The 14,273-nt window shown below is 51.3% G+C and overlaps 1 protein-coding gene across 3 annotated transcripts in view; it reads right to left on the reverse strand.

Moving 5' to 3' along the window:
- Positions 1 to 2,367: 2,367 nt before the first annotated feature.
- The window catches only part of VANGL2 (VANGL planar cell polarity protein 2), a 35,499-nt gene continuing 23,593 nt past the window's right edge, over positions 2,368 to 14,273 (reverse strand). For all 3 annotated transcript variants that reach the window (XM_043451784.1, XM_043451767.1, XM_043451776.1), the window contains exons 4-8: positions 12,450 to 13,057; positions 11,523 to 11,659; positions 10,905 to 11,040; positions 6,699 to 6,930; positions 2,368 to 5,908 (exon numbers count right to left, since the gene is read on the reverse strand). In XM_043451784.1, coding sequence (XP_043307719.1) covers positions 5,648 to 5,908; positions 6,699 to 6,930; positions 10,905 to 11,040; positions 11,523 to 11,659; positions 12,450 to 13,057 — 1,374 coding nt within the window. In that variant the 3' untranslated portion in view covers positions 2,368 to 5,647. The remainder of the gene's footprint in view (positions 5,909 to 6,698; positions 6,931 to 10,904; positions 11,041 to 11,522; positions 11,660 to 12,449; positions 13,058 to 14,273) is intronic.

Here is a 14,273-nt window from a genome sequence, read left to right on the forward strand (position 1 = left end):
TGATAGCATAATGGTCTTCCAAAGGCAGACTTCCTCTCCTCATAGCCTTCTCAGCAGTTGGAATAGTATTTCCATCACTGGCTTAAGCTAACAAATAAAAAGCCAGGGGCTATTTTAAGCAACTGGTTTTCAGTTCTATAGAAGCCATTAAACTGATCTAAACCAAAAAAATTAATACAGAATTGTTAAGAAATAGGTCTAATGATTCATATGGAAAACCACCTCTGAGCAACTATGGAAAGAAGTCCCAGGCAATATCCTGACTATCCACCAAGGTGAGTTCCTAACTTCAGTGATAGATGCAGTACTTCCATTAAAAAAAAAGAATGTGTCTTTTCAGCTGTTACAAATACTCTTTGTTACATGACCAATAAGTGGGATTATCTGAAAGCACCTTTGTTTTCAGAAAACCCCAAGAGAAAATACAATTCCATAGATTAAATATTGCAATCTGGCCTTAAACCTGTTAATTCCTAGGGCTGGCATTAGAGAAAGAGGTTCATGAGGTTAAGCAGACTCCTCCAGGATCCACAAAGATGGATTCAGTGAAGCCAGGAACAAATCCACTCTTACCAACCTTTAGTCCCAGGCTGGGAATGTCATAGTCATTGAATAGACATTTACTAAAAAAGATTTAAAAACAAGAATAATTTCAGAGGCATGGTAAGGTAGAAATTTGGTCACAGTAAGTCAAAAGCTGGCTTTGAGATGAAAACAGTATGTGAAATTAAAAGCCTAGTTACAGAAGGGCAGAGCTATGAGAATGGGGGGATACAGTTTCAAGGGAAGTTTTTTAAATTTTTTTTTACATTTATTTTTGCTGTTTTGGCTGTGTTGGGTCTTTGATGCTGCACACAGGCTCTAGAGCACATGGGTTTCAGCAGGTGGGGCACACAGGCTTAGTCGCATGTGGAATCTTTCCAGACCAGGGATTGAATCACGTCCCCTACATTGGCAGGATTCTTGACCACTGAACCGCAAAGGAAGTCCAGAAATTTTTTTAACTCATTCTCACATGAGACCTGACTGCAATTTTAAAGGGAGAAGTAAATATATGGTCCTTTTTATATGTCCCTATTCCCTGATGGTTCAGCAGTAAAGAATCTGCCTGCAATGTGGGAGCTGCAAGAGGTGGGGGTTCAATCCCTGGGTCAGGAAGATACCCTGGAGGAGGAAATGGCAACCCACTCCAGGATTCTTGCCTGGAAAATTCCATGGACACAAGAGCCAGGCGAGCTACCTGAGTCCCAAGAATCCATGGGGTGGCACAAGAGTCAGACACAGTGAGTGAGCCCACAGCACACACACTGCATCACTAGTTCTTATAATTCCTTATTCGTTCAGTACACTTTCTAACCGAACACTGACTGGACGTGAAGAACTGGCACAGATGCTAGGAACGTGAACAAAGTAAAGAAGTCCCTCCCCTCCAGAAAGTGGTGTTACTGGTGTTGGTTCTTAAACAAACTACTTACATTTCTTAAAGGCAGGCTCTCTGAGCTCCTTGGAAACCTGCTAGGGTAACCTGTGCTCTGCGTGTGAACAGGCCTCACAGCCTTGCATTAGGTTATCTGGCTTGTCACCTCCCCGTAGCTTGGATCTTCCTCCAGGACAAGGACAAGACTCTGGTCCTTGCATACTCAGACCATGGCAAAGGATGGGGCAGGGGAGAAGAGGACAAAATCTAGTAGTAAATGGGTTACCGTCACACAGGGATGTTTACATTTGTTGGTTTGTTTATTTGTAACCTTAGAAAGAATTTTCTGTGCTAAGCATTTTGCCCAAAGTCACAGAGAAGATTGGGTCTGGGTAGAGCTGAGAGAAAGCCCCTCATCTCTCAACAATAATTCCAGGGCTTGATTACAAGCACAGTGTCAACTGAACATTCCCATTTTAAATAAATGACTCCTGCTAGAATATTCTTTTGTACAGTATCTGAAAGCTTAGAGAGATACTGGTAGAAATAAGGTGATGAAACATGAGATACACTTCAGGAATGTTTCTTAATAAAATGTGAGGAGCTATCACTATTGAATGAAATCATCAACTGTTCTCTGAAATTCCTATGAATCTACCCAGAAAGGAGTCTTTCCCTCCTCCTTATCTTGACAACCACCCCAGAGAACAGCTAAGTCTTCACCTTCCCAAGTGTTTCTCTTCTCAGAATCAGAGTTCAGAATAAGCAGCCTCCTTTTTCATTCATCCTGAGAAGGGTGGAGCAGCAACAAGCTCACACTGCCCCCTCCTGGCCCGCCCACTCCCTAACAAGGAACATACATTCACTGCTTCCTGACCCTCTCAGGCTCTTTTCACTCCTGTTAAAAAAAAAGAAAAGAGAAAAAAAAAACAACAACAGAATGCCCCCACAAAAGTCAAATGTCTTTATTTTATATATATAAAAAAAATTTTGTACAGTTTTAATTCCTATGTTTAAGAAAAAAAAAAAAATCCCTAAAATTGCCATAATGTTTAGATCCACTGCAAACTGTAAAAACAAGCTTTTTATATATTAAAAAAAAAAAAAATTTACATTTTACAACTTTCTACATGCATGCACAAGGTCTCAGCTCTGTAACCCAAAAAAAGGGGGGAAAAAAATCTAGATCCAACAGTGGAAAATTCTACATTTACAATCTCACTTGGAAGGAACTCAAAAAGCCCCCTTCCTTGCACACACAAAAGAACAAATCACAACACTCACACACCGGGACCAACTCCATCAGCAGATGCTGCCCCGTGGGGAAGGCAGAGGAAAGAGAAGACAGACAGACACCACAGAGGGCCAAAGGGAGCTCATCCAGGCCCAGAAGAGAAGGAGGGAGGCTTCAACTCTGGGAAACAGCTGTTTCAGACGAGAAGGGAACCCAATGTCTCATCACAGGTATTGCAACAGGGTTGGCAACAGGACTGAGATGGGGAGGGGGAAGTGAAAAGGAGAGGGCTGAAATGGGGGTGGGGGGGAGAAAAAAGGAGAGGCAAAAGGGAAATGAACAAGATCAGAAATAGAGAGCACGCAGAGTAGTGTAAGAGACCGGGGCCGATGGGGACAGCGGCAGAGTGGCGAGGTAGGTGAAGGACCGAGGCACAGCATCGTGGTGTGGAGGGAAGGAGGACCGGCCTTCCCCGGTGGTAAAAACGAAGGCCTGGGAGGTGTGGCGGGGATGAGCTAGGATGCCATGGGGTCACAGAGGAGCACTGGAGAGACGCAGCCATAGCATCCTTGATGATGGTGTGCGGGGTGGGGTGGTGATGGGTGGGCACGCCCCCACGAGGGAAGGGTGAGAAAGTCCAGCCTGTGATGGGACAGAGTGGGGGACGCTGGTCAGAGGGACCGAGGCAGCTACAGACCCCACCTCAGTTCACAGTATGCAGACAACTTCCCACACAGGAGAAGCAAAAGACAAACACAGCCACACACATGACAGTTCATCCTGACATTTTAAAAAATAACAGTAACAGTAATCAAAGAAGACGAAGATACCACAGTTCTGATGCAAAGGACCAAAACACGACCAGTCTCAGTTACAGCCCTTAGTGCTTAGAGAGTCAGGGTGGGGGGAAATGTCTTTTTGTTTTAGTTAAAAGGAATGAAAAAATCACAGTGATTAAAACACATGGCAGGTTCTTAAAATAAACACTCCCCCACCCCTCATCTAGGGCAGCAACTATGATCACAGATACTTTCCCTTCTCCCCACCCAACTCTTCCCCAAACCACACCACATCCCACTCCTGCCCACAACGGCAGTAACCCCAGTCACCATCCAGGCCCCGTTTTCCAGGATAGTGAGGTATTTAGAAATGTGATCCAGAAGGGATTCCTCTGAAACCAGGTCTTTGAAGAGAAGAAAAAAAAAAAAAACCTTCCCAGGACCCCCAGGACAGGATGTGTATCACTCGGGCTTATCTTCAAACCCACAGCCCCAGCCCAAGGCTGCCCTCCAGGCCCTGCTTAAGTCAGCCGTGTAACCCACCCGTGTGCAGACAAGGTAAGCACTGGCTGAAGTGCTTCTCGAGGAAGCGGTGTGTGGACAGATGTGCTTTTTCAAAAAGGACGGCAGGACAAACAATCCCCAGGCTCCATCATGCCCAGAGTCGCCAATACAGACAGGAAGCCTCCCTGGTAAGAGATCAATGGGGATCTTATCTCAGGGTGCCTCCTGCAAGGCAAGAACCAATGAGTTTTCCAGGGGAGAGATGGGCCTACAAAGGGGCATTGTGAGTTATTCTGAGGACTGGCCCAGGGGACTACTCCAGCCGGGCCACGAGGACACTCCCCAACCTGGGTGCTGGCTGGAGGTATGTAAGTACTCCTTAGTTCTATTCCCCTTGGCTAAAACTACATAATTTAGGGATGTCTGATTTCAAGGCTCAGATTTACAGGGAAATTAAGTATTAGAAGGCCAGCAACTTTTGCTCAAAATGAGAGTGAAACTCTCAAGAATTCAGATTGGGTGCAAAGACTACGGAAGCTAAATGGGGTGAGGGGCTAAGTACCCAACAAAGGCAGCAATCTTGGTCCCTCATCCCATTACAGAGGGAGACCAGAGCCCAGAAAACCAGGCAGAGAGGGAACTGGGGAGACCCTGGCCAGCCAAGGAGAAGAGACCCCTGAGGCAAAGAAGTGGACTTAAGGCAGGGGATGAGGAGGAGCTGCTGGCTACCCCCCCAAAAAGAGATGAGGCAACAGGTCTCTGGAGCCAAGAGAAGAGACAGCAAAATGGGGGGTGGCTGGTGAAGAAAAGAAAAACATTTGTCTGAGACCACTGGGGTGGGTCAGGGTCCAGCCAAGCCACTAATTCTCTACAGAAGTCTACGTGGCATCCTTCACCAGGAAGGGGGAGACCCACCCCAGCATGGTGGGAGCAAAGGTGTGGGCAGTTCAGAGGGTAGTGGTCAGCGATGTTCACGGGGCTCTCTCCCGACCTTCCCCAAGGGGCTGCCTAGGAAAGACCCCGTGGAAGAAAGGTACTTGCCCCCCAGGGCCCATGAACTTCCCCTGCTCTGAATATGTGGATGGGGAAGAGGTTCGAAGAGCTAGAAGCAAACAACCCTGGGTGGGGAGGCTCCAACTCGGGTTGTGTGGGAGGACACGGGGGGATCCCTGCTTAAGTATTCCGGGTTTGCTCAGGTGGGGTGAGTGAACGGGGGAGCAGGTCCATCTGCCACCAGGAGGCTGCGGGCAGCACTGCCCGGGGGGGATTTGGCACTGTGGCTCCCTGGAGTCAGATCTGCGCCCCCCGCCCCCCAGAGAAATCCTTTGGGGAAACCACTGGAGAGAACTGCTATAAGAACCTGGGTTCAAGTGGGGCTCGGCCAAGCCCTTCCAGAAGAGACTGTTGGTGGGGAAAGGAGAGGGAGAGAGGCACTGATTCCTGCAGGGCCAGGGATGATACAAAACCGAGGGGGCGGGAGAAGGGAGGGGGAGCTTCCCAGGTACTGTTGACAGCAAGATGTCTCTCCAGGTTCACACGGGGTAAACAAGGAATGGGGAGGAGCCAGGTGGGGGAGGGGGGTAATTCAAGTAAAAAAAACGGCTAGAGCAAGAGGAAGAAGGGCGGCAGGAACGTGGCAGGGCCTGAGAACCAAGCCCCCACTGCCGCCCTCAGGAGCCCCCCGCGTCTCCCAGTCCCCCTGCTGTTGCGCAGTCACACTGAGGTCTCAGACTGCAGCCTCATGACAAACTTGTGCGACTTGGGGTCCACAAATTCCTCGGAGAGTTTGAAGAATGGGACCTTCTTGGTGCTGACCACCAGGCTGAAGTCCTGGCGTTTCAAGAGGAAAACAATGCCATCCTTGAGCCCGTTGGTTACCGGCTCCTCGCTCACAAGTGTCCACTGTTTGGCCAGCCAGCGTTCCTTGTGATACTGGATGGTGGGTCCAGCCGCCAGGTACCGCTCCAGGAAGGCCTGAGGAAGCGAGAGGGGACTTCTCAGGAAGTTTTCCCTCCCACCTACCCACGTCCCCTTTACCCCTCTGGGGGTAAAGCTTGCAAAGACCACCAAGATGTCCCAAGCTCACTCTATGCAAACAATCTCAGAATGCTAGAGCAGAAAACGGCCTGAGATCATCTGCCTGGGACCCTGGTTTATCAATGCAGGAGCGGGAGCCCACAGAGGTGGTATGGCTCAGCACGGTCAGGTCTGGGATTGGCTCTCCTGACCCCCACATCCCCTGCTCTTCCCAGGTACCTGCTATGACCTGGGAAAGCCCTCCATTGTACTCTTTCCTCTCCCTTCTGCTCGAGTGGGTAGCACTCAGCAGGGCTGCACCAGCAGAAAGCTAGAGGCATCACAGTTGAAATGCAACATCTGTAGTGACCTGTTCCCCAGAGATGGCTCAGGGGAGGCAATTCTAGGAAGCTGGCCATAGAACTGGACGGTGGAACTGGCTCAAAAAGAGCATAGAGCAAACAACATCTGGTGGGAGTTTGGATCTGAAAATTCTGGAACCTCTACAGAGATGAGAAATAGGTTCAGTTATTCCCCAAATGGTCCCCAAACTCCCTCTTCTCAGCACCTAAGAAAGCTACCCCATTCAGAGATGGAGCAGATGGAGTAGGGATGAGAGACTGTAAGGAGGGAGGGACAGGAGAGGGATGGAGGTCAGGGAAGGAAGTGAAAGAATAAGGGAGAGGAAGCAGAAGGGAAGAGGCCAGAGTAAGGGAGAGAGAAAGGATGTTGGGGCAGGTGGGCCTACCTTGGGCGTCATGTCGTGCGTGATGCAGAACTCAAGGTGCTGTAGGATGCTCTCCATGGTGTGGTAAGGCTGCTGCTTGGTGGTGCGAAGGTACTTCTGCATGGCCCGGGCCATGGATGCGAAGATGGCCTGGGCTGCCTCCCGGGGGTCCATCACCTCCCTGGGGTTCTTCTGCTCCTCTTCCTGCAGCCGCTTAATGTGAGTGAAGGCCTCCTCCACTGCCACCACAAGCCTGGGGGAGACAAGGGGTGTGGACCAGACTCCCATCTCTCATCTTCCTCCCAGCTTCAGCCCTCCAGCAGCCTGAGAGAGGTCAGGCCTTTGTGCTCTGCCTGAAGCTATTGGCTCTCATCTGGACTCAAGAACCAGGCTTTGGAGACTGTGTGTGTGCCTATGAGAATGCATGCATATGGGTGGGAGGCAGAGGGTCTTCACCCCTCTAGAAATAGGAAACAGCTGTAGAGCTCAGTGAGCCCAGCCGGGGACCCATAGAGGACAATCAAGTGTCAGAGAGACAACTATGGATGGAACCCTAGAAAAAGCCTTTTTAATTAAGAGGCCCCCTGAACTGCACTTCAGTGCGTGAAACATTATTAGATATAACTACATCAAAATCACACATGTCTATTCAACCGTGATAGCATGAGCAACATTAACTAACACCTGGGGTGGGCAAAGGTAAGGCCAAAAAATGTGCCACAAATCAAGAAGGAAAAGGTAAGAACAGAATAGAAAATGGGCAAAGAAGTGAACAAATAATTCATAAGAGACCTGAAAGGCTGAAAAAAGATGAAGTTGTTACTAGACAGTAGTAAGAAAATTAAATGTTAAAAGGATACTACTTATTCATCAAAATGGAAAAAAAATTAGGCAAATGACTGGTCAAGATGTTGAAAGTATTCTCTGAGTACTAGGCAGCAATAAGATCCAACAAACCAGATATACAGACAGGGTGAATCTCAAAAATACGTTAGTAAGAGGGAAGCAGGAAAAAGCAGCCCATTTACATTAAAAGTATAGAGACATGCAAACACCAGTATTGGGGAAACCCAGGAACCTGGGGACTTCAAGTAGCTTAGGATAGGATTCTGGGCCAAGTACTCATGTGGATCTGTGTAATTCTGCTGTATCTCTGTTTATTCTTTTGCCTCCCTGAGTGTCTCAGTAAAGCTCCTTTAGAAAAGATCCCTTTGTCTTAGGTGAACCAAGGGGAAAAGTTTTCTCTTGGTTACAACCAAGGTAATGGGGAAAGAAAGGGTCCCCTATGGTAGCAGCAGCCCAGAAGATCCAGAGATCATGGTCAAGGCAGAAGGCAGAGGAGGCAGGGAACTTTTCCAGCTTCCTTCCCACGGCAACTGGAGACTTGCTGCAATGTCACAGAAATGGGGCTGCTAATCTTCCATCTACTGCAGCCTCGTGTAAAAACAGGATCAGATGCTGGAGGAAAGGGAACCCTCTTGCACTACTGGTGGGAATGTAAAGTAATACAGCCACTACAGAGAACTGTATGGAGATGCCTTAAAAAATTAGGAATAGGGGCTTCCCTGCTGGCCCAGTGGTTAAGACTCTGAGCTCCCAATGCAGGGGGCCCAGGTTCGATCCCTGGTCAGGGAACTAGATCCCACATGCTGCAACTAAGACCTGGTGCAGCCGAATAAATGAATAAAAAAAAAAAGTTAAAAAAAAAAATTAGGAATAAAACTACCATATGATCCAGCAATCCCACTACTAGATGAATACCCTAAGAAAACCATAATTCAAAAAGACACATGCACCCCAATGTTCATAGTACATACTAGTACATACAATAACTAGGACATGGAAGTCACCTATTTGTCCATCAAAAGATGAACGGATAAAGAAGATGTGGTATGTGTGTGTGTGTTTATATATATATACAATGGAAAATTACTCAGCCATAAAACAGAATGAATTTGAGTCAGTTCTATAACTCTGTATAACCTAGAGCCTGTTATAGAGAGTGAAGTAAATCAGAAAGAGAAAAACAAATAAAGTATATTAATGTATATATATGGAATCTAGAAAATGGTATTGATGAATCTATTTGCAGGGAAGGAACAAAGATGCAGATACAGAGAATGAACTTATAGACACACTGGAGAAAGGAAAGAATGGGACGAACAGAAAAAGCAGCACTGACATATACATACCACCATGCGTAAAACAGAGAGCTGGTGAGAAGCTGCTGCATAACACAGCAAATCCAGCCTGATGACTTAGAGGGGTAGGCTAGGGGGAGAGGAGGGAGGTGGTATATGCATAATTATGGCTGATCTCCGCCACTTTCTGCATTTTATGACAGAAATCAGAAATCACTTTATGGCAGAAAGTGAAGAGGAACTAAAGAGCCTCAATGAAAGTGAAAGAGGAGAATGAAAAAGCTGGCTTAAAACTCAACATTCAAAAAACTAAGATCATGGCATCTGGTCCCATCACTTCATGGCAAATAGATGGGAAAACAATGAAAACAGTGACAGATTTTATTTTCTTGGGCTCCAAAATCATTGCAGATGGTAACTGCAGCCAAGAAATTAAAGGACACTTGCTCCTTGAAAGAAAAGCTATGACCAACCTCAGTTCAGTTCAGTTCAGTTGCTCAGTCGTGTCTGACTCTTTGCGACCCCATGAACTGCAGCACGCCAGGCCTCCCTGTCCATCACCAACTCCCGGAGTCCACCCAAACCCATGTCCCTATGACCAACCTAGACAGCATATTAAAAAGCAGAGATATTACCTTTGCCAACAAAGGTCCGTATAAGTCAAAGCTATTTTTTCCAGTAGTCATGTATGGATGTGAGAGTTGAACTATAAAGCCGAGCACTGAAGAATTGATGCTTCTGAACTGTGGTGTCAGAGAAGACTCTTGAAAGTCCCTTAAGGAGATCACACCAGTCAATCGTAAAGGAAATCAGTCCTGAATATTCACTGGAAGGACTGATGCTGAAGCTGAAACTCCAATACACCTGAAACTCCGATACTTTGGCCGCCTGACTCACTGGAAAAGACCTTGATGCTGGGAAAGATTGAGGGCAGGAGGAGAAGGGGGTGACAGAGGATGAGATGGTCGGATGGCATCACCGACTCGACGGACATGAGTTTGAGCAGGCTCCGGGAGTTGGTGGTGGACAGGGAAGCCTGGCGTGCTGTGGTTCATGGGGTTGCAAAGAGTCGGACACGACTGAGCGACTGAACTGAACTGATGGCTGATTTGCCCTGTTGTATAGCAGACACCAACACAACTTATAAAGCAATTTTCCTCCAATTAAAATAAACCTTTTTAAAAACTAAAAAAAAAAAAGGAACAGGGTCAGGGCTCCCTTCCTCCTTCAAAGCCTGGCGGTCATGTGTGAGGAAGGGCAGAGTCCCAAGCCCCTCTGTTCCTCCCCTGTAGAAATACCAACAGGTGAAGGCGGGCCCTGGCAAGCAGTCAACACCAAGAAAGAATCTTCACATGACAATGTGAACACGAAAAAAGGAAGCATGAGGACAGTGTTTAAGAATTTACCAAGATATGGGCACTAGAACCTCATTTTTGCAGGTAAATATGTACCATCTGCTGAGCAAGCCTCCAAGACTTACTGGAAGGAGGGCTGGTCTAGCCTCGGTCCCTGCCATTGCCGGGGAGGCTCACGGGCTTTAACGGCCCCTGCCCCACTGTGCAGGCAGAACTCAAAGGCCCATCCACCTCCACCACATCCCCACCCCCTGGTTATCCAATAATCTTGGTATGTTTTGCAGAGGTAATCAAAGTGCCAAGTCGGCTGACTTTAAAATAAGGAGGCTACCCTGCAGACCTAATTTCATCACAAGCCCTTTGAAGTGGAGTTCTCTCCGGCTGCTGGCCAGAGACCTGGTCCTGCTGGCCTCAAGGAAAACTGCCTATGGGTCCAGGTGACCAGGAATTGATTCTGCCAGCAACCAGTGAGCTTGGAAGGGGACTCGGGCTAAAACTAGATTTGTTCTTGATTTCAGCCCGCGAACCCTGAGTGGAGGGTTCAGCTCACCTGCGCCTGACTCTCGGGACTGCACGACAATAGATGTGAGTTGTTTCAGAGCACCCAGTTCACGGTGCCTTATTAAGGCAGCAACAGAAAACGAACACACACATGCCAACCACATCATCCTCGGCTTCGGAAGCCAGGCGGTCTCCCCCCGCCAGCGGCCCCGCCCCTCCCCGAGACCCACCTGGCCCTGCGCTTGCGCACCCTCCTCTCGTGCTCGGCCTCCTCGTAGTAGTACTCGTTGTGGCTGTTGTCCCGCCGGCGGGCCGCCGCTGCGATCACAGCTCGGGACTGACCCGTGGAGTTGTTGGTACTGTTTTCTGGGCAGAAGCAGGAGAGAGAGAGGTTGGTCCCTTCAGAGCCCCGCCTTGATTCCCACTCCAGGAAGTCTGGGGCCAGCCCCCCGACACGTTCGGAGGAAGCTGGACCACCCCCCAGGAACACCTCCCGCCCCCATCCCTCCTGGCCACGACGTCTGGGAGAGGCCCACAGCAAGGCCGCAAGGGGGCGCCAGAGAGCAGGAGTCCCGCGCGCGGGTGCCTCCCGAGCTCCCCGAGCCAGGGCTGAGGCGCAGACACAGCGGGGCCAGGGGAAGGGGACACACCGCAGCAGAGAGGGAAAGAGAGGAGAACCAGCAGCTAAAACAGCCACCTGGCGTGGAGGAGGTGACAGAACAGGACGGGCTGGGATGCAGTCTGAGGAAGGAGAAAGCACGGGAGGAAGGGTGAAAGAGCAACGGAGGCAGGAACTCGGGAGTCCTGCTTAGGAGGAGACCAGGAGGCCGAGGAGCAGGGCCGCTCACCCTCTCCGAGGGAATACACCTTGAAGCCAGACACTTTCTTGGCCAGGACGGACTTGGGCAGGTTGAGGAGGGCAGGGTTGTAGACAGGGAAGTCATGGTAATACTTCTCCAGGATCCACACTGCCACACGCTGGATGCTGTGGGGGAGACGGCAGGAGGGGGGGCGGAGAGGACAGACAAGGGTCGCAGGGGGGGGACACATCAGGGCAGGTCGGCGGGGCCGGAGAGGACAGAGGGCAGGGACAAGCTGCTTCCAAGAAGCCTGGCTCGGGGCCTGCGGTCTACTCACCAGGCTCCTAAGCCTTCCCCAGGGCTGGGCCTGCTACTCCTTCCCTGCCGTGCTGAAGCCCGGGGCCAAGGGGCAGTGGGCCAGATCCCCAGCCAGGGGTCACCTCCTCCCCTCCAGCATTCCCCTCAAGATTCCCTGCAGGACTGAGGACAATCTGGGCGGCCGGGGGGGGCATCCCGCTCCCACGTTTAGGGAGCCGAAGAACCTCCCTCGTTATCTTTTCCCTGGGGGGCCCTTCCTCTGGCCAGCTCATCTCAGTGACCGCTCACTGAGTGCCCTCAAGAGGCCGTGCCTCCAAGAGCTAGAAATGTGGTGATTCCAAAGAATCACTCCTTTCTCCTCTTTGGTCCATCCCTCTGTAAGATCCCCGATCCCTGACCCCTGTTCATCTGTTCACTCCCAACTGCCACCCTATCTGCTCCAGGACCCTCAGCATGATCCCACCATCAAGCAGCAAGCACTGTTAAAAACCTAGAATGGGCGGAGCACACAACTTCCCACCCAGCCTTCGGAGCGCGTCACCTCCGGCCCCATCACACCGCGCCGCCCCAGGCCCTACAGACCCCTCCGCGCCGCCCCAGGCCCTGCAGACCCCTCCGCGCCGCCCCAGGCCCGCCGCCTGCCCCAGGCGCCTGTACCTGAGGTGGCCCACGTTGTAGAAGCGGCTGGCCCCGTCCGTGGAGCGCACGACCTTGAGCGTGAACTGCGGCTGCAGCTGGCGCAGCTCCAGCAGGACCACGGCCAGATAGTGCACAAAGAGCAGCGCGTCCACCAGGGACACGGCAAACTGCACCACGCCCTGGTAGCTGCGCTCGCGGGCGTCCAGGATGCGGACACCGTAGAAGAGCCAGTAGGACACGACGAGCAGGAAGACGAGCACCATGAGCAGGGCGCGCAGCACGAAGACGCGGGGCAGAGAGGCCTTGGGCCGGCGGAAGAACAGGGCCCAGCTGCCCAGCAGCAGGATGAGCAGCTTGAAGGCCACGGAGATGAAGAGGCCTTCGCAGGCCGTCCCGCACGGCTCCAGCTCCTCCCGCCACAGCAGTGGGGGCAGCAGCAGGAAAGCGAGAGGCGTGAGGAAGGAGAGCAGGGCCAGCGTAGCCCCCGCCGCCACACCCAGGTGCCGGGAGCAGTCCAGTGGGACGCTGTCTTCCATGTCCTTGGCGATGCGCGTGAGGTCATCGTGGGAGATGCTGTGCTCCGAGGTGCCCGTCACCACCGTGGTCGTCTCCCCCCAGTTGTCGTCCTATAGCCAGAGCGGCCGTGGTGATGGGGAAGAAGAGGAGGAGGAGGAGGAGGCAGGGACACGGGAGAAGAGGTGAGGGGGAAGAAGACAGACAGCAAAGCAGGCAGAGGAGAAAAGAGGGTAATCAACACTGTCAGAGGAGCCTGGCGGGCTACAGTCCATGAGTCACAAAGAGTCGCACCCAGCTGAGAGACTAACACTTTCCCTGCGTGCCCAAGACTGGCCTCTGCAGGGATGGCACATCTGAGACCTGGGCCCTCAGGGAGCTTCATGCCGTCAGCCAACCAGGAAACACCTGCACATGCACCCTCAGAACAGAGGGTCCAAGAGAGATGCCAGGGAGCTGCTCAGTCCAAAAATGGCACCTGAGGTCCAGACTCTCCAGGCAAAGCAAGCAGGCTCGAGCAACCCACTCGCAAGGCCAGGATGTACCATGCTGTGCCGTGCTAATTCACTTCAGCCACGTCCAACTCTTTGCAACCTTATGGACTATAGCCCATCAGGCTCCTCTGTCCATGGGGTTCTCCAAGCAAGAATACTGGAATGGGTTGCCATGCCCTCCTCCAGGGAATCTTCCCAACCTCGGGATCAAACCTGAGTCTCTTACATCTCCTGCATTGGCAGGTGGGTTCTTTACCGCTAGCACTACCTGGGAAACCCAAGGCCAGAGTAGGCAATAGGTACCTATCCTCAGAGTACAGAGAGCCACTCGAGTATCTGGTTAAGGGAGTGGCCTGACCAAGGCAGCATGGGGGAGGCAAGAGGACACCAAGAGGAAGGGATGAGGAAGGTGAGAGACTAGTGCAGGGCATGCAAGGCGTGGTGCAGACTCAGGGCCACTCGGGGTCTCTGCTCCGCCTGGCTGGCTCTTCTGGCCCGTCTGGATGCCCACCACATGGGCATTTCCCCACGGAAAGGGGAGCCTGAACAGAAGGCGGAAAGTGGAGGCACTGCCTGTCTCAGCTCAGGGAACCCGTGAGTAACCACAACCACCATACTGACACGTATGCCTGGGCACACCCCCCAACAACAGAAGAGCTGATCAGGCTCACTTCAAGAACTCAGGAGGCCAGGTCTCTGGGAGAAGACGGGATTGGGAAAGAGGGAGAAGGATCATCTCCCTCAGGTACTGATCTGCTTCCAAGCCCCAGGAAGCCCCAGGGTCAGTCATAGAGATGTCTCGTGAGGTCTCCAGCTCCCTAAGATGCTCCCAAGA

The sequence above is a fragment of the Cervus canadensis genome, chromosome 2 (assembly GCF_019320065.1).
Source record: "Cervus canadensis isolate Bull #8, Minnesota chromosome 2, ASM1932006v1, whole genome shotgun sequence".
In the NCBI taxonomy this organism is placed as follows: Eukaryota; Metazoa; Chordata; class Mammalia; order Artiodactyla; family Cervidae; genus Cervus; species Cervus canadensis.